Raw genomic sequence first — 17015 nt, forward strand, 5'->3', positions numbered from 1 at the left:
CAACGGGCTGATGCAGTGGCCTGAGGGGAGGCCTTGTCCCTGTGCACCAGCTTGGCCACAGGCCTGGGTGCAGCTGTGGCACTGCACACCTGCCCTGCATCAGGGGGCAGACCTTGCTCTCAGCTGCCTGTTTGGCCTTGGGTGTTGCTTGCAGAGGGCAGGAGCTGCTCCCCTCAGGGCGCCAGGGCTGAGGAAACAGGGCAGTGCAGGCATTGCCCTTGCACTGCCAGGAGAGCTGTGGCCAGGTGGCAGGAGGCTTGGGTTCAGCCAACACGGGATGAGTGGATTGCTGCTGGAGAACAGGGCTCTACTGCACCCTGTCATGGCCCCCTTGTCAGGGGCTTCAAATTCTCTGTCTACAGACAGAGGACAAAGGCAGAGGACAAAGACACGAGGCACAATGAGGAGCTGGTGCTGTCACAGTGCCTGGCCAGTGCACAAAGCCTGCAGCTGAGGCAGGGAGTGCTGGTGGAAGCTCCCACTGGGAAAGTGGACAGTGTTAGGGCATGGCTGTGTCTCCGGTAGGGCTCAATGCTGGCACGTTCAGGCTGTTTGAGGGAAGCTGCCAAGCACTTTTTGAGCAGCACTGTGCCTGTGCTGCCTGGAGGAGACAATGTGGTGAGGCCCACAAGGTGTCAGTTGGAGGGAATGGGGTGAAACAAGGATGCTCCCTGCTGCCCTGGCTGCTGCTCTCCCTCCATTCAGACAGGCTCTGCAGCCCTGGACTCAAGCATCACAGGATCCAGCGTCTTCCAGGAATAAATCTCCCAGTAAAAGCACTTTCAGGACTTTTCCTTCCAGGTGCTGCTCAGCTCCTGCTGCAGGACTAGGCGGGGAGGGGACAAGATAAGCAACTCCTATGGCAGGGTCTTTTCAATAAAAACATCCTGGCTCAAAGGCAGCATCAGAGCTGTAGGTCTCTGTGTGTGTCCATGCATGCATACAAGTTCTTGAATGCATGTGTCCTGTCCCATAGGGGATCTGTTTGTGCATGCTGTGCAAGAGCTGGAGGTCCTCCATGCTTACCTTGCACTCCTCTGGCTCTTGAAGGAGAGCTGCTGCTGCAAGCCGGGCCATCTGGTCCCACTGAGGGAGACATCCTGGCTGCTCCTCTGCAGAGAGCAGAGACATCCCAGCAGCAGAGCCAAGAAGGGGCCAAGGTCTGACCTTGACAGGCTGCTGGTCAGAGGGGCCTGTGCTGCTCCTTGCTCTGCTGAGAGGTACCCGAGGAGCAACAGCACCATGACAGAGGGATGGAACTGTTGCTGGGCTGTAACCTGGGCTGCAGAGAACACAGCCACAGCTCCAGAGACACAAACACCTTGTTTTGCCTGCTAGCTCTTTTTAAGGAGGTACATTAAAAAAACTAGGTCTGTCAGGGAAATACAAGAGTTTTAAGGATGTTCTAGTGCTCTGGAAAATGTTTAGAAGTTCTGTCTTGGAATATCATAGCAGACATACCTGCTATCATGAGATTTTTAACCAGGCCAGAGGCACATACAAAGAATTAGGATCAGGCAGAGGTGAGGGACTAGGGAAGGCACAAAAAAAAACCCAAAAAAACAAAAAGAGTCAAAATGCAGAGGTTTTGACCACATAAAAAAGGAACACTAGTCTGACATTAAACGTGAAATCAGGGTGTGTTGTTGAGGAAAGAGCCCTTTCCCTCTGAAACACCCCCCCCCCAAAAAAAACAAAAACCCCAAAACACAAACAAATAAACAAAACCAAAACAAGCCCCCAATCACTACTTCTTCTCAGACTATGGCAGTGCAGGAGGGCAGGGAAGTGCAGAGATGAGTGCTGGAAGCTGAAAGCCTGATAATGATCTGCTCACCCTAACAAGTTATGTGTTGCTCTGTACTCCCAGCTGAAAAAAAAAAGGCATGAAACCACATTCAATATGCAAAACCTTAAATGAAAAAAAACATGCACAGCTCCTGACTGATCTGTCAGCCCAGTGCCTGTGGCACTCGCTGGGAGAGCAGCCCTGCCACCCCAGTTGCAGCCAGCGATCGTGCTCAGCTGAGAAGGGCAGCTGTGCAGAGATGTGACAGGAACCCAGCAGTGAGGGGCTTGGCCAGAACACAGCTGCAAGCTGCCACTTGCCAAAGAAACCGGACATGCTGCAGCCTCCCCTGCTGCATCTGAGGAAGGAAACCAAATGCATGGCTTGCCTCCATAGAGCACAGCTGGGGTGCAGCAGGGCAGAGACACTTCAGAGCAGCTGGCACACAAGGGCTTGTGTCTGCCCTGGCTTCAGAGTGGTCAGCAGCACCTCCTGTCAGTGCAGGTGACATTCACAGGTGCTCAAGACACCCGTACAACAGAGCCTGAACCTGCTCCTCCCAAGTCATAAAGGCACCCTGGGCCCTGGCAGCCCTCGGCACAAGGAGGAACTGCTCCCTCAGGGCTCACAGCCAAGGAAGGTGTGGGAGGTCCAGGCTCCATGAGCCTGGGGCACAGCAACCCTCACCACAGGCAGTGCAGGAGACAGAGTACCCTGCATGCTTATGCATGGCACCCATCCAGGACTCAAACCCAACTGACAACAGTAAAAAACTCAGTTTATTTCTCTATAAAGGCAGAGCATTTCTTTAAAAACCAGGTCATTTCACTTGTGAGAGGGTAGGGGGTTGAACTGCAGGGGCAAGGCCTTCATCACACACTGCTCCAGGCCAAGAGCTGTTGCTCCCTGAGGGTGTACACTGCCTGCATCAGGAAGGCTCAGAGCACGCAGGGTGGTCCTGCATGGCCTGGGAGTGAGCAGAGTGAGGAGCATCGGTCCTCCAGCCCAAGCTGGGAGCAGCTGCAGCGCGAGGCGGTTCATGCAGGCAGCACAGGACAAGGAGAAGGTGTTACAGCCTGTGCACTCCATGGCAGCAGTGCCAGCGGCCCCCGTGTCAGGAGGGCAGTGCCAGGGCAGTGGCAGGCACTGGCTGGCGCAGGTGCAGGCACAGGGTGAATCCTGAGTGGCTGGTCCGTTGTTGCAGAGATTTGGCTTAGCCCAGGGGAGTCTTGGGGCCAGCACTGGGTGAGTGTCCAACCCCTCCCAGCACCGTCCAGCTGTCCGGGGGCGGCCCCAGGCGGTAGCATAATAGCTGTGCTGTAGGAGAGTTCAGCGGGGGCACAAGAAGCATTAATTCTGAAAAGTGAGCATCAGCCCCCCCTTGCCTTACAGAGGACATGCTGGGGGATGAGACACCGCATCACTGAAGAAAGTTACCTGCTGGGCTGTGTGTTCCCCTCTCCAGCTCCTCCATGCTGCTTTGGAAGAGAACACAGCATGCATCATACCCCAAGCATGGCCTCCTGAGACACAGCATGCTCATGACCCTGACACGGCAGGAATGGCACAGGAGCAGCAGGTACTGGGAATGCAGAAGGCTCTAAGCCCCCTTGCTACCAAACTCTCTTCCCCGGCCAGCCTGTCCCAAGACTGCAAAGCCATATGTCCTTCCCATCAGGAGCCCCATGTCCAAAAGGGTGGTGCTTCATTGGACTACACGTACAGCTCCAGTCTGTGCACACACTGGTTCCTGGGTGACGCTGGCTCAACCCAGCCTCAGACCTGCCAGACCCCAGCTGGGTGCCTGCTATGATGTACATGGAGAACAGCCACGATGGAATGGGCCTCACAGGGCAAACCTCACAGGTTTCTGCAAACCTGCAGGTTAATCCTCTCCGCTGTACCATCAGCTCCTCCCCAGCACAGGATACACACCATCAAGCTCAGCCCACAGGCCCAGTCCACTCAGAAGTCAGTATGACCAGGCCTCCATCCTGGTCCAACCCCCAGGGAAATGAATGGGAGAAGAAGGACAACTGAGTCCCATGTGAGAGGCATGTCTGGACAGGCTGGCCTCACCAAAGACTGGCAGAGAGTAAGAAATATCTCTGGATGCATCCTGGCCATCAACATAAGTCCCCCACATCTCTGCTGCAAAAGCTGGACTGCATGGTCTGTTCCTCCACCACTCAACCAACCCTCTGTTTGCTTGAGTTCTCAGCTCATAGAAGCAGAGAAAGACCAGGAAACTCCCCCCTTGGTTCCATGCAGCTCTCCTCCATGATCGCACCATGCCCATGGCCCAAGCAGCTCCCCTTGCATGGGGCACAGGGAAGGAAACACGACAGAGTTCATTAGAGATATCCCTGAATACAAGCAGCAGCTTACCACCTACCCAGGTAAGGTTTCATTGACATCATCATCTTCCTCCTCCTCCTCCTCCTGGCAAGCAAACAAACAAAAACCCACCATGACATCTCATTGCATGGGCAGGTCTCTGCCAGGAGCAAGGCGGGGCTGCTCAGATGCCGTCTGGCCCCTTCACAAGACAGTCACACCCCAGGCACAGTACAAAGGCTTCCCACAAGCAGTGGGGAAAGACTGGAGTGCTGAGCTGCCAGAACCCTCTGGGCTTGGGCACACAAGGACAGACAGGCCATAGCTTGGCCCCTCCAGGTGCAAAGCCTCAAATGCAAGCATGGACCATGCTGACAGAGCTGGTGACACAGTGCAGCTCTGCCCAGGGACAGTGGTGAGTGGGCACACCCTGCAGCTGGAGGGGCAGGCAGAGACTAGCAGGAGCAGGCTGCACATAGGTACAACCCCAAGCACTGCCAGGATGGACTCACACTGGAAACATGAGGCCCCGGACCAAGCATCCAGAAGCTCCCAGACAGGGATATAGTGAGACCAGGATGACAATGCTCCGATAGCTGTGGCCATGCAGGAGGTGCAGTGCAGATGGGCTGGGCTGAGCCTTAGCCCAGGCTGGCAGGATGATGATCCAAAGGTCCTCTCCTTCAGAGGCAACTCTCACCCCAGCCATGAAAGCAGGTGTGCAGCCCAGGTCCCAGGTCCCTGTGTGACAGGGCCAGCAGAGCAGGGCTGAAGCTACAGCAGTGCTGGGCCTGAGAGCAGAGCTTCTGAAGCACAGACACCAAGGGACTGCACCTGCTGTGTGAGCTACACAGTACAGTACACCTCCTCACATCAGGCTGCCATGTGTGATGGGGGCTGTGCAGGGTTCTGGGAGGGCAGGAGCAGGGAGCTGCAGAGGGGTCACTCTGTCCCTGCCCTAATTCCAGACAGCCCTGGACATGGGCCTGACTTGCACATACTGTACCCCAAAGTGGTGTCTGAAGAGAGCGCTCCCTGAGGGGGCTGGCTCACAGGGTCTGCCAGGCTCACTGCTCTCCAAGACACATGAAGGGTGAAGGGGCTGATCCTGCCTAGAGCCTGGGACAGGGCAAAAGCAGCAGAGTTAGTGCCTGCAACCTGCAGAAAGCCCAGCTGGGAATGTACAGGCAAGACTGTGCGTTGGGAATGGGGAATCCCTGCAGTGCTGGCAGGAGGGTACAAACACAGGTGAGAAGTCACTGCTCAGGGCAGGTGACCTGAGCTGGGCTACAGCTCAGGCAATGCACAGCAGTTCAGCATAGACAGCAGGTACACCTCCCACCCCAGGCAGAGATGGGCACTACCAGAGAACACAACCATAAGGACAGCACTCCCTGTTTGGTGTGTTTCACCAGCCAGGCAGCAAGCCATCTCCCCTCCAGGCAGCCCAGGACAGGATCCCACACCAGAGACACTGATTCCAGGGCTGTGCAGAGGGATATATCTGAGAAATTCCTCCTACCTGCAGCATGTGTTGCCTCCCAGAGATCAAGTGCCATCTGAAAGGCCTGGGCCACGGTCAGAGTCACAGCCTGGGCCTGTGCATATGAAAGAGAGGGAATGCCTGCTTCCACCTGGGCCCTCAATCCAGGATAACCCCACTGCCATGAGGTGAGACCCGCGCCCCAGCATCCCTTGATGCCTTTCTCTGCAGAATACACAGATAGAAGGCCAGAGCTCAGTTCTGTGTCTGTCTGCCCCTGGAGGCCAGCCACCCTCTAGAGCAGACCCTCAGGAGTTGGGACAGGAAATCCCCCTTTGCTCACTCCCTGCCTCTGCAGCACATAAGCACACCTGGTCCCTGGCTCAAAATCCAACTGAGGTTCGCAGAGGTAAAGTCCTTCTGCCACTGAAGGCAAAGAAAGCAGGCCCTTGCTCCCACCCATACCTCACGGAGCCAAGAGCAGAAGGCGAGTGCTTACAATCTTCTTCTTCGGTGAGAGGAAGGCATGGCACTCCAGTGCCCCGCTCTCCTGGCTCTGGGCAACATAAGCAAAGACCTTGTTCTGCAGCTTGTCTGTTGTGCAGTAGGAGATCCTGTGGGCAGAGAAGAACTGTCAGGACAGTCTGGAACCCTGGCATGAGACTTCTGCTGCACTCCCAGCACATCAGCAAGCACTGCTGACAACCTGAAGCTTTCACCTGCCCGAGCTGACCAGACAGCCCAAACCCCCAGCAAGGGCCAGAGGTCGCCTGGTACCTGCAGCAGATAAGAAATCACTGCATCCACAGGCACTCCCTCCTGTGCCATCCCAGAGTGCCATGTAGTTTTCTGATGGCCAGCTCAAGCCAGTGCGTGAACTCAAGCTACTCAAGCTTTGGGACAAGAGGAGCACAGAAGGGTGGGTAATTGCCTCCAAGGACACAGCTGGAGGCCAGGCAGAGGGATGGTCTGACCTGGTACATCAGCTCTGGTGCTGAGACCTACATTTTGCAGCAAAGAGATGTCCCATGTCTGCTTCCCATCTAGCCACCAGACTGCACACTTACTGCCCTCACACCCAGCACCCACAGACACCCAACCCAGCCAAAGGACAAGTGGTAGCACGAGAAATCAACATCAGCTCTCACAGCAACTGCCTTTAGCCCACCCAAGTAAGCTGCAGTTTCTGGCATCCTGCAGCCAGAAGAGTGCTCCCACAGCAGTGAAGACAGACACGCAGTTCTGTCCTGTCTGCGGGGCTTTCCAGTCTCAAGCCTCAAAATCCTGCTGAATGCCAGAAGAGACAAGCAGGGCACATGGAAATGATGGATAAGCTGATGAACTCAAGGCCACACAGGACCCTGCCTACACTCAGCCTCAGGCAGTGCTGGGAGCACAGCAGAAAGAGGGCACAGGCCTCAGAGAGCCAAGGAAAGACCTAAGCTTGAAGGTACTGCTGACAGAAGGCCCAGCCTTCCCTGGCTGCTCAAATTCCCATCAGTCTGCAGCTGGCTGCTGGGGACCACCCAGCCCACACCCATGTATGCCCACCTGTAGATGGAGATGTTCTCCACCATCTCCTTAGTGTCTGCATCCTGCAGTGAGATGCCCCTTGGAGACACTGTCAGAATCACCTTCTGAAACTTGCGAGCTCCGACCCGTGCCTGGCAGTGGAAAAACACCAACAATCTCTGCAAATCTGGCAAGGGTCTTCACCTCACCCCTTTGCTGGAAGGAGCCCTGCAGACTCTGTACAGTATCACTCACTTGGATACAAGATGGGACAGCAGTCTGGCAATCAGGCATGCCCTACACACACCACTCCTCAAATCTGTTCACACTACTGCCACACACACAGGAAGGGACAGACCTCACCTCTCCCAGTACTTGACCCTCCTCTCTGTGCTGTGGCAGGCAAAGCTCTGCTCCCAGCCAGGTTCAGGTGTGGGAGCAGGTGGCTGGGGCTGTCCTGGTGGAAGACAACTTCCCCACAGCACACTGGCAGACACCAGTAGCCTCCTGCGTACCACCCTCCTCTTAGGAAGGGCACAGTCTCTCACTGGAGTTCAGGGCTAGGACACAGTCCTAGAGTGCAGGGACTGGGCTCTGAACCCAGCATACCAGGGCCCCAGGACTGGGTCTCACCGTGGCCACGATCCTGCGGATGGCAGCAGCAGCCATGTCTTCTCCTTTTGGTTTTTCTACCAGCGTCATGCCCAGATACTTGAGGGTGAAGCACATCCCCTCAAGCAGTGGCTCCTGCATATCAGCCCAGCTCTCAGGAAGCTCTACGAAGACAAAAGCCCTTAGAACCCATGTTCCAGCAGTCCCACAGCTAGTTCTGCCAGAGTCACCCCATGGCTCCCAGCAGCAGTGTTGGTCCCTGCCCCCAGCAGGACACTCTCCCTCTGTGACACCCTCGTAAGAGGAACAGGAGTGGGCAGTTCACCCTTGAAGCTCTAGTCCTCTAGCCCTGGAAGTCCAGGTTCTGTCAGCACAGACAGACAGCTCCTGCATACCCGCACAGGGCTGTGGATGCTGCAGCCCTCATTGCTGCCTGCAAAAACCTTGCGCTCCTGGGTCTCATCTGTTTCATTACAAACAAAATGTTCTCTGTAGTGCATTCATCTCAGTCACCTGGGCTGCTCACACACCTGAAGAGCAGCAGCATTCACTGCCAGGCTCAGATGAAAATCCCTCGACTGGCCCAGTGTAAGCAAACCCCTTGGCATCTCATCTGCAGCAGCAGGCTGCCAGGGCAGGGGCAGCTTAGTCCGCATTTGTGATCCAAGCTGGGGTGACTGGGAAGTAACTGCACCACAGAGATACTTTCTTAAGAAAGAGATAAGATTTGCCAAAGTATGCACTACTCACACTAAGCTAATACTTTTCAGGGTTATTTTCACCTCTTCCCTGGGATTTGCTCCCTGAGCATTACTGGCACACTTGCAGAAGGGTCCAGCTCATAATTAGAATAATCTGAACCCACAGGGAAATCAGGAGACTTTATTTGCACAGCATACTCTTGCACAAGTGACTACTATCAGGGAGGCTGCCTGGTGCCATGCAGGCACCAGTGACCTCCATCCCGGCCAGTAGAACCCTGTCTGCCCCTGGGGGCCAGCCACCCTCAAGAGCAGACCCTCAGGAGTTGGGACAGGAAGCCCACAGGAGCTGGGCAGTCCAAGTACACCAGCGCTGCCAGGGCAAGTGCTGCTCCAGCAAAGCCTTGGGCAGCTGACTGAGAACAGCCAGACGAGGCCCTCCAGTGCCACAGGGTACCTGCGGGATCATGGAATCATGGAGCGGTTTGGGTGGGAAAAGACCTTAAAGCTCATCCAGTTTCACTCCCACAGGCAGGGACACCTTCCACTAGACTAGGTTGCTCGAAGCCCCGCGCAGCCCAGCCCTGAACACTTCCAGGGATGTGTCCGTGGATTGCTGTGGGATCCTGCCGCAGACAGCACGGGCTGGCCTGGCACACAGGCAGAGGAGCAGGCGCGGCAGCCCGAGGGGCCCAAGGCCTGCGGAGGACCCCGGTGCAGCCCAGCGTGTTCCAGCGCCCGGCAGGGCAGTCCAGGCCCGTCAGCCCCCTGTGGCCCTGTGGGGGAGGAAGCGACAGCCCGGGGAGCGGGGCAGAGAGGGCTCGGCGGGAAGCTGCAGCCCTACGGTGCCCCGAGGGCGGCAGGGGCCAACCCCCTCGCCTTCCCTAACCCGGCTACCCCTACAGCCGCTCCCGCTCCCCCCAGTCCTCCAGGCCCCTCAGCCTGCAGCAGGCAGCGGCCGTATTCCGAGCTCGACTGCGCCGAAATCCGGGCTCCCCGCCCGGAGCGATGCCCGGCCCCGGCCCCGACCCCCGCACCCGTCCGCACTCACTGCGCCGCCGGCGGAGACCCAGGCCGTGCCGGGCGAGGCGCGGGCTCCGCAGCACGGCACGCCCCGCCGCACGCAGCGCCTCCATAGCGGAGCGGGGATCGAGCCGAGCCGATCCCTGCCGGTGTGGCGGGGGGGGGGGTGGGGGGGGGTCGGTCCCCGCGGACTTGACGCACTCGCGTCAGCGCGGCGGAGGCGACGGGGTTGCCGCGGCGACGGGGGCGGGGCGAGGCGGGCGCCGGAGCGGCGGCGGGGGGGGAGCGGGCCCGTGGGACCATCCCGGCCCCGGGCCCGTGGGACCATCCCGGCCCCGGGCCCGGCCGAGGGCGCGATGCAGCTGCGGCACGTGCGGACCCTGCTGGCCCCGCAGGTCGGGCCGGGCCGGACCGGACTGGGGGGGATCGGGCCGCGGGGGAACGGGCCGGGCCAGGCCGGGCCAGGCAGAGCGGCCCTGACCGGTCTGGGGCGCGTAGCGGCGACGCTGAGGCTGTAGTGTGACTGCTGAGCCGTGTGTGCCCGCTGAGCTGTGTGTGCCCACTCGTGTTTGTTGTGTGAGGCTGAGCCGTGTGTGCCCACTGGGGTTTGTTGTGTGATGCTGAGCCGTGTGTGCCCACTCGTGTTTGTTGTGTGATGCTGAGCCGTGTGTGCCCACTGGGGTTTGTTGTGTGATGCTGAGCCGTGTGTGCCCACTGGGGTTTGTTGTGTGAGGCTGAGCCGTGTGTGCCCACTGGGGTTTGTTGTGTGATGCTGAGCCGTGTGTGCCCACTGGGGTTTGTTGTGTGATGCTGAGCTGTGTGTGCCCACTGGGGTTTGTTGTGTGATGCTGAGCCGTGTGTGCCCACTCGTGTTTGTTGTGTGATGCTGAGCTGTGTGTGCCCACTGGGGTTTGTTGTGTGATGCTGAGCCGTGTGTGCCCACTGGGGTTTGTTGTGTGAGGCTGAGCCGTGTGTGCCCACTCGTGTTTGTTGTGTGAGGCTGAGCCGTGTGTGCCCACTGGGGTTTGTTGTGTGAGGCTGAGCCGTGTGTGCCCACTGGGGTTTGTTGTGTGAGGCTGAGCCGTGTGTGCCCACTGGGGTTTGTTGTGTGATGCTGAGCTGTGTGTGCCCACTGGGGTTTGTTGTGTGATGCTGAGCCGTGTGTGCCCACTGGGGTTTGTTGTGTGAGGCTGAGCCGTGTGTGCCCACTGGGGTTTGTTGTGTGAGGCTGAGCCGTGTGTGCCCACTGGGGTTTGTTGTGTGAGGCTGAGCCGTGTGTGCCCACTGGGGTTTGTTGTGTGATGCTGAGCCGTGTGTGCCCACTGGGGTTTGTTGTGTGAGGCTGAGCCGTGTGTGCCCGCAGGACGGGACGGCGCGGGTGACCTGCATGGCCTGGTCGGCCAGCAGCGCTCGGTTCGCCGTGTGCACGGCGGAGCGCGTGGTGCTGCTCTACGACGAGCAGGGCGAGCGGCGTGACAAGTTCTCCACCAAACCGGCGGACACCAAGGTGAGCGGAACTGGGCCGGGGCTGGGGCAGCTGAGCTTCCCACCGTCACACCAACCCTCTCTGCAGTACGGCAGGAAGAGCTACGTGGTCAAAGGCATGGCCTTCTCCCCGGACTCCACCAAACTGGCCATCGGGCAGACGGACAACATTGTCTACGTGTACAGGATCGGCGAGGAGTGGTGAGTGTGCGCTGGGGTCCAGGATGCGCTCCGTTCCACCCTGCTGTGGGCTCCCTTAGCTTGATCCTCGCCCTGCCACGCTGCGGTGCCCATCGCCAGACCCGCGGGGAGTCACGCAGGTGTCCGAGGGGAGCAGCAGTCAGGTTTCCTCAGCAGGGCTCTTACCGAGCCCTGGCTGGGCAGGCAGCTGGCTGGAGCCTGTGTTGCCATTGTGTGTCACAGTTATGGAGCCATGGCACACACTTGCCCCGCTGCAGCCTCATTTGCTGGCAGGAGCTGTGCTAATGGCACTCAGGCAGTTCACCAGAATTTTGGAAGCTCAGAAGCTCGGGGTCTTTTTGATTTTTTTGCCTCAAGTTGTGATAGACTAGCAGCACATAAAATTTCAATGGACTGTGGCAATATCAAACCAGACCATGTATAAACAGTAAGGTGACCAGAATGTGTAGTGTTGCTGATAGTAATTTTTGTTTATATTTTTCTGCAGGGGTGACAAGAAGGTGATATGCAACAAATTCATCCAAACGGTGAGACCCGTACTTCTGTTGGACTCCATTTTATCTGGCATATGTAGGAAAAGACAATGAGAGGTCTCTCTGCTCATACTCACAGGTGTACTTGGCCAAATTGTCCTTGACCTTTAAAGATCCTAAGAGAATCTCTAAATTCTGAGGCACATATAGCTAATCACAGATGTCCTAATGCCTGGGTACAATAGAGTGAACTGTTGGATGATCAATGCAATCAGTTACAAAACCTTGGGGACTACTTTAGGCATCAGTGGACAGACTGTTTTAAGGGAGTTGAAAGGGAAAAATACAAGATACTCAGAGGCCAACCATTTTTCACAGGTTTGCAACTCTAAACTCCAAGATGCCTTATTAAACAAAATGTAAAGCGTGCAGAATTAAAACTGTGCGATTTCCACATGCTCAATTGCCTCAGGTTTGTGATTTACATCACGTTTGCTCCTTGACCACCTTTGTGTTCTCCTGTTTTGGCTGTGCCTGCCTGTGTGAGAGAGCAATCTGCCCAGCAGGTGTTTGCCAAGGCTTGCCCTGAGATCCGTCTGGAAAAGGCAAAGGTATTAGGAATTCCTTGCACAGAAAACCATCAGAGTGAGAAAATACAGTGCACTGACTACTTGTACCTTTAGAGGCAAAAGTCCAGGAGCTGCCCTAGGCTGTCCATGCAAATGCCATCACCTTGTATTCTCTATCACTAAGAAAGTTCTCTGCAGGATAGGAGGAATCATCGTTCATATCCAAATCCCCAGAAGACAGAAAGAGCTGCTCCTGATGGAGTTGCTGGAGTCTCTGTGCCAGGCTTTCCCAAGCTGTCTCTCAGATGAAGGGCAGCCTCAGCCTCTGGGTTGAAAGCTTACATCTCAGAGTTGGGTCATGGCCTACCACTGTGGTTGCTCTGGGCACTCCAGGGAATTGTGTCTCTGGTGACAGGAAAGCTGCTGCTCAGCCTCTGTTGCTCTGTATTTGAGCTGCTGCACCGAGAGGTCATGAGAATAGAGTGTCATGAGGAGAAGAGAGCAACAGAGGCTTGGTGTCCATTTGTCCCTTTCCTGAACAGGGTGGCTATCCCAGGTGTGGGCACCTTTAGCCTCCCTGGAGAGATCTTTCCTTGTGTACTGCTTGCTGCCTGCCCCACCAGCTGCAAGCCCAGTGGGGGCCTGCTCACCTCTCAAGCTCAGATGCTGTGCATGGTACATGTACATGTTTTTGTATTTTTAATATAGGAATTCAGTAATTTTTTTCTCTCAGTCTCTCATTTCCCCATGCCCTTTCTACCATTTGTAACACAATAAATCCTTTTTTTTCTTCTTTTTTTTTTTTTTTCTGGTGCTGTATGTGTGGGGTTTTACCACTGTGTCTGGCTTTCTCCTGTAACAACATTTTTTTATTTACAAATTTTTTAAATGTTCAGTCAATATGAGAGATCATTTATTGAGCCCTTTCCCTCTCCTGCCACTGGGCCCTTTTACACTCACAGTCATCACAGTGTGTGATCACTGTGGCAAGCCAAGCCTCCTGCTGAGGGCCAGGAGGACAAACAATGAGCACATTGCCACAGTGTGAGGCTTGTTCCCAAGCTTTTGTTGTGTTAGAGGGAAAAACAAGAGTCTGACAGATAAGGAGGGAAACACACATGACAGTGGTCTTGGTCATTGGTTGGACATTGAAATTATGAACTGTTTGGTTACCTTGAGACATTTTGTCTGATTGTAGCTGTGTTGTCTGATATGAATGATCAGAGCAGGGATGGAAGATGAGATGTATAAATGAGGGTGTATATGTATCTTAAGCAGCCCCAGATGCTTAAAATGGAACCAAGAGCCAGTGAGGCTGGTGCTGGTGGCACAGTGCCAAACACCAGCCTTCTTACTGACTAGAGTTCTGCAGGGTAGATGTGAAGGGCTTTCAGAAACTTTCTTGGCCTTCCCTTACAGTTGGGTTTTGTGGTCAGCTTTATTCATTCTGACCCCACCTCAGATTTCGAGAATACCTTTGGTTTGGATTTAATGAGCCTGTTTCTACCTGACCTACTTGGTAGTGTCTAACAACCATCTTGTCAATGAAAAAACGAAGACTATTTCTTATTCATCAAATAAAGATCCAATGGACAAGTATTCTCATAGCTATTTCAGAAGTTGTAGGGGTGAAATTATTTTTGTATTTTATACTTGTTGCAAAAAACCTTTTAAAACAGCCATGATTTTATACTATATGCTATTCACCAATAGCATGTGGCAAGCCAATCACCTGCTCAGTGAGTAATACTCTCAAAAGAGCTCCATACTGAACACATCTGTATAACTTTGTTGCCCTCCCGTAGTCCTCCTGAGCTCAATTACTTTGCCCCAGCTCATTATTTTCTAGTTTAAGCTTCAGCATTAAAACCAGGAGTAAGGTTTGTCCAGTATTTTCAGCTACTGTAAGGCCTGTCCAAATGCCTCATCTCTCCTGCCTGAGTAGTGTCTGTTCATGAACTATTTTAGATAGCAATGGGGCAGGAAGTTTAGTAGTGTGGAGATCTTACCTCTCTTTTTACCTCTTCCTTTGCAGAGTGCTGTGACCTGCTTATTGTGGCCAGCAGAGAATGTCATTGTTTTTGGTCTTGCTGAAGGAAAGGTAGAGAAACTTGCAATTTGTGTGACTTTCTTTCCCTTGCTGAGTCTGCCAGGGCCTGCAAGTGGCTGGGCTGAGGGGTAAGAGGCATCCCTGGGCGCCACAGCAATAGCAGCAGAGGGATTACACCATGGACTTAAATTTTCTGGATCCCAGTTTGTCCCTGGATGTTCTACTGGATCTTTTGGATCTTTCTCCAAACTTTTCTAGAAATGTGGAAACGTGACTCCAATTTTTTCACTTCTATAGCATACTGGAAGGCAATGAGCTTCCTGTGATTTCTTTCCCTGGTAATGAACAGGGAAATTTCTGGGAATGTTACTTACCCTGGGGGAGATCCACGTTCCACAGACAAAAGCAACACTGATCATTTTCTCTTTCTCAGGTTCGTCTAGCAAATACAAAGAGCAACAAGTCTTCTACCATTTATGGGACAGATTCCTATGTGGTCTCACTAACTTCCAAGTGAGTATGGCATTGCTTTGTCCTGCCCTGCTTTGGCTCAGTCTCACACCTGCTGCTGACTTGGCATAACAGGGGCCAGTGTGGGAGGTTGCCAGTGTCCTTTTACTGTCACTTACTTGTCAAGATAATAACATACTGTGTATGGATGCTAACTCTGAAATAGAGAGCACGGTGCCTGTGGAAATTGCAGGCCACATAACTTTCTCAGTCTTGCCTGAGAAAGTGGCCTGGGAAATCATAGGGAGGAATTAAAACAATCCTCATAGATAGAGAACAGCCTTGCAGGTGCTGTTTGTCTGTTCCTTGTTTTCTTGCAAGAGAAGGTCGAGGGGTGGTGTACCCCACTGACCACTGATGGTGATGTGTTAGTTTACTAACCAATAAGTTTCTTTTCTGTACTTTTCACGTATCGGTCTATAAAAAAAGACCTAAGGCAATAAACCGAGAGCAGTTCTCCTGATTGACTCCCAAGAGAGTCTGTGTCGTTCTTCTCGCCGTTCCTAATAGAGCGACAACTGTGCTCTCCAGAAGGAATTCCTTCCTAAAATCTGGTACCAGGCTGTGCCACACAGGCAGTCTGGTTGTTCTTCAAACACAATTGAGGATGAAAGTCTCCACGAATTTACTTTATACATTGATGTATTTGAATCTGTGACTCTATAAGGATTACATTTGTCAGCTTCATGTAACTAATAACTAATATTAATCATATGTAAGGATTAAAAAAAGTAAGGACATTCTGCCAGATAAGACCTTTGACAAGGCTATAATTAGGAAAGTAACCATAAAGTGCAATTCAAAATTATTTTCATTAAGATTTCATTTTAACTACTTTAGTGTTCTTTACCTAAAAATTGAGATGTGTCATGGAGTGGAATTTTCACTTTGAAATTGTGAAATTTCAAACTGAATTTGAAAATTTGAAATTGACAGATCCATGAATGCTGAATTGCTGCAGCATCCATAGAATTTGTATTCTGTTTTTGAATCTTCTAATCTTCATTAAAACGTGTTTCTCTGGGTACATGATCTTTGGCCTGTTTCTTCTTCTTTGCTCTCTTCTCCCTTCTTGTGTCCAGAAGTACAAGACATCGGCGCTATAAAAAATGGACATAGGCCTGGAGTTTTTGGCCAGGTGTTCTTTGCCTACATCGTGTTTCTTTTAGGGATTCCCAGTATCATAATATCCAGCCTCAGCTCTGGAACAGTTCCAGTGCAAGAGCTGTTTGACACATATTGCTGTAAGCACTTGTGAGCTTCTGGGTTTTAGTAATACAGAAATTCATTTATTGTGATTTTACATGATGAAGATACTTAACTGGTTACTCTCCACTCCGGGTCCTTTTTCTGCTTTCTTTTCACAGATACTGGCACAGGTACTTGATATTTTTCCCTTCCTTTCCCTTTGGGGAAGATTCCTTTGATGAGGAATATCAACCATGACCCTGGGAATGGCTGCTCTGGGCAGGGATATGAGTATAAAGGTGCAAGTCTTACATTGCATCATCCTGTCTGTGTTTTTCTGCAGTGTTTCGGGGAAGGGAATCCTGTCTGGCCATGCAGATGGAACCATAGTGCGCTTCTTCTTTGATGATGAGGGTTCAGGTGAATCACAGGTATCAAAGATCCTTCGATGAGCAAAATTCCTATTTGCACAGCCTGCTTCCTGGCTCCAGAGCTCTGGAAAGGGATCAGACTGTGGAGGGAGTGGAAGTCTGGAGAGGAGCTGCAGGCTGTGCTTGTTAGCAAAGATTTTGGGAAGCGTCAATGGAGGCAGAACAGTGACTAGATGCTTTGGAATACACTGAAGGTGGTGGTAAGGGGGGAATTAATGTTTTTGTGTATGAGGCATAAGGCTGTTCAGGTGTCTGGAAAGATCTGATGTTCAAGTGTCCAGGAGAATGATGCTCAAAGAGGTAGAGTTCCATTGAGTGGCTACTGTTGTCTCCACACTAAGCAGGCTGTACAACAATTCAGGGTGTTGAACAGCGTTCAACAGTTAATGTTGAATCTCAGGCTCACATTTTGTCCTTGGACACCCAGCATTTCTCCTGAGCCTCCTGCTTCTCTCTGCCAGGAGTCTCTCTGTGCTTCAGGCTGTGGTGAAGGGGATGCTGTTCTCAGATCTTTTGTCTCCAGCTGAAGCAGCATAAGCATGGATGCTCTCTGCTGTGATATCATGCAGGTCCATCTATACTCTGCTGTGTTGGGAGTTCAGTCTCATTCTAGTTAATGCTCTCAATCTTCTTACTGGCATTAGAATTCTC

The 17015-nt window shown here is 53.3% G+C and overlaps 2 protein-coding genes across 12 annotated transcripts in view; one reads left to right on the forward strand and one right to left on the reverse strand.

The window, feature by feature from the left end:
- Window positions 1-2593: 2593 nt before the first annotated feature.
- Window positions 2594-9613, reverse strand: LOC102099972 (low density lipoprotein receptor adapter protein 1-like). Of its 6 annotated transcripts, XM_088053063.1 has the most exons (10): window positions 9486-9613; window positions 7755-7897; window positions 7161-7273; window positions 6109-6223; window positions 5649-5724; window positions 5133-5245; window positions 4991-4993; window positions 4185-4231; window positions 3227-3309; window positions 2594-3145 (listed from the first exon to the last, which is right to left on the reverse strand). In XM_088053063.1, the coding sequence occupies exons 1-10, from the start codon at window positions 9568-9570 to the stop codon at window positions 3003-3005; spliced, it is 921 nt and encodes a 306-aa protein (XP_087909189.1). In that variant the 5' UTR covers window positions 9571-9613; the 3' UTR covers window positions 2594-3002. The 6 variants fall into 6 exon arrangements, with proteins under 6 accessions (XP_087909189.1, XP_087909185.1, XP_087909184.1 ...); XM_088053059.1 differs by lacking the exon at window positions 4991-4993 and having other exon boundaries at window positions 2594-3106; window positions 3227-3264; XM_088053058.1 differs by lacking the exon at window positions 4991-4993 and having other exon boundaries at window positions 2594-3106; window positions 3227-3267.
- Window positions 9614-9754: 141 nt separating this feature from the next.
- IFT172 (intraflagellar transport 172) overlaps window positions 9755-17015 on the forward strand; it is a 38354-nt gene continuing 31093 nt past the window's right edge. For all 6 annotated transcript variants that reach the window (XR_001332147.2, XM_088052711.1, XM_088052712.1 and 3 more), the window contains exons 1-7: window positions 9755-9852; window positions 10821-10964; window positions 11031-11143; window positions 11631-11670; window positions 14221-14286; window positions 14669-14748; window positions 16277-16364. Coding sequence is in view for 5 of the 6 variants with exons in the window: in XM_088052711.1 (XP_087908837.1) it covers window positions 9814-9852; window positions 10821-10964; window positions 11031-11143; window positions 11631-11670; window positions 14221-14286; window positions 14669-14748; window positions 16277-16364 (570 nt within the window). In the remaining variant the exon portion in view is untranslated. The remainder of the gene's footprint in view (window positions 9853-10820; window positions 10965-11030; window positions 11144-11630; window positions 11671-14220; window positions 14287-14668; window positions 14749-16276; window positions 16365-17015) is intronic.

This window comes from Pseudopodoces humilis, chromosome 3, assembly GCF_049639895.1.
Source record: "Pseudopodoces humilis isolate 2021_Gansu_Grassland_sample_001 chromosome 3, ASM4963989v1, whole genome shotgun sequence".
NCBI lineage: Eukaryota > Metazoa > Chordata > Aves > Passeriformes > Paridae > Pseudopodoces > Pseudopodoces humilis.

What these genes read in the sequence shown, in the direction of transcription:
- LOC102099972 (XM_088053063.1), bottom strand. Translation starts at nt 9,570, where the DNA reads ATGGAGGCGCTGCGTGCGGCGGGGCGTGCCGTGCTGCGGAGCCCGCGC. An exon ending in TCCGCAGGATCGTGGCCACG is followed by an intron (nt 7,274 to 7,754) that starts GTGAGACCCAGT and finishes TTCCACTGCCAG; the next exon opens with GCACGGGTCGGAGCTCGCAA. An exon ending in TCTCACCGAAGAAGAAGATT is followed by an intron (nt 5,725 to 6,108) that starts GTAAGCACTCGC and finishes TCATATGCACAG; the next exon opens with GCCCAGGCTGTGACTCTGAC.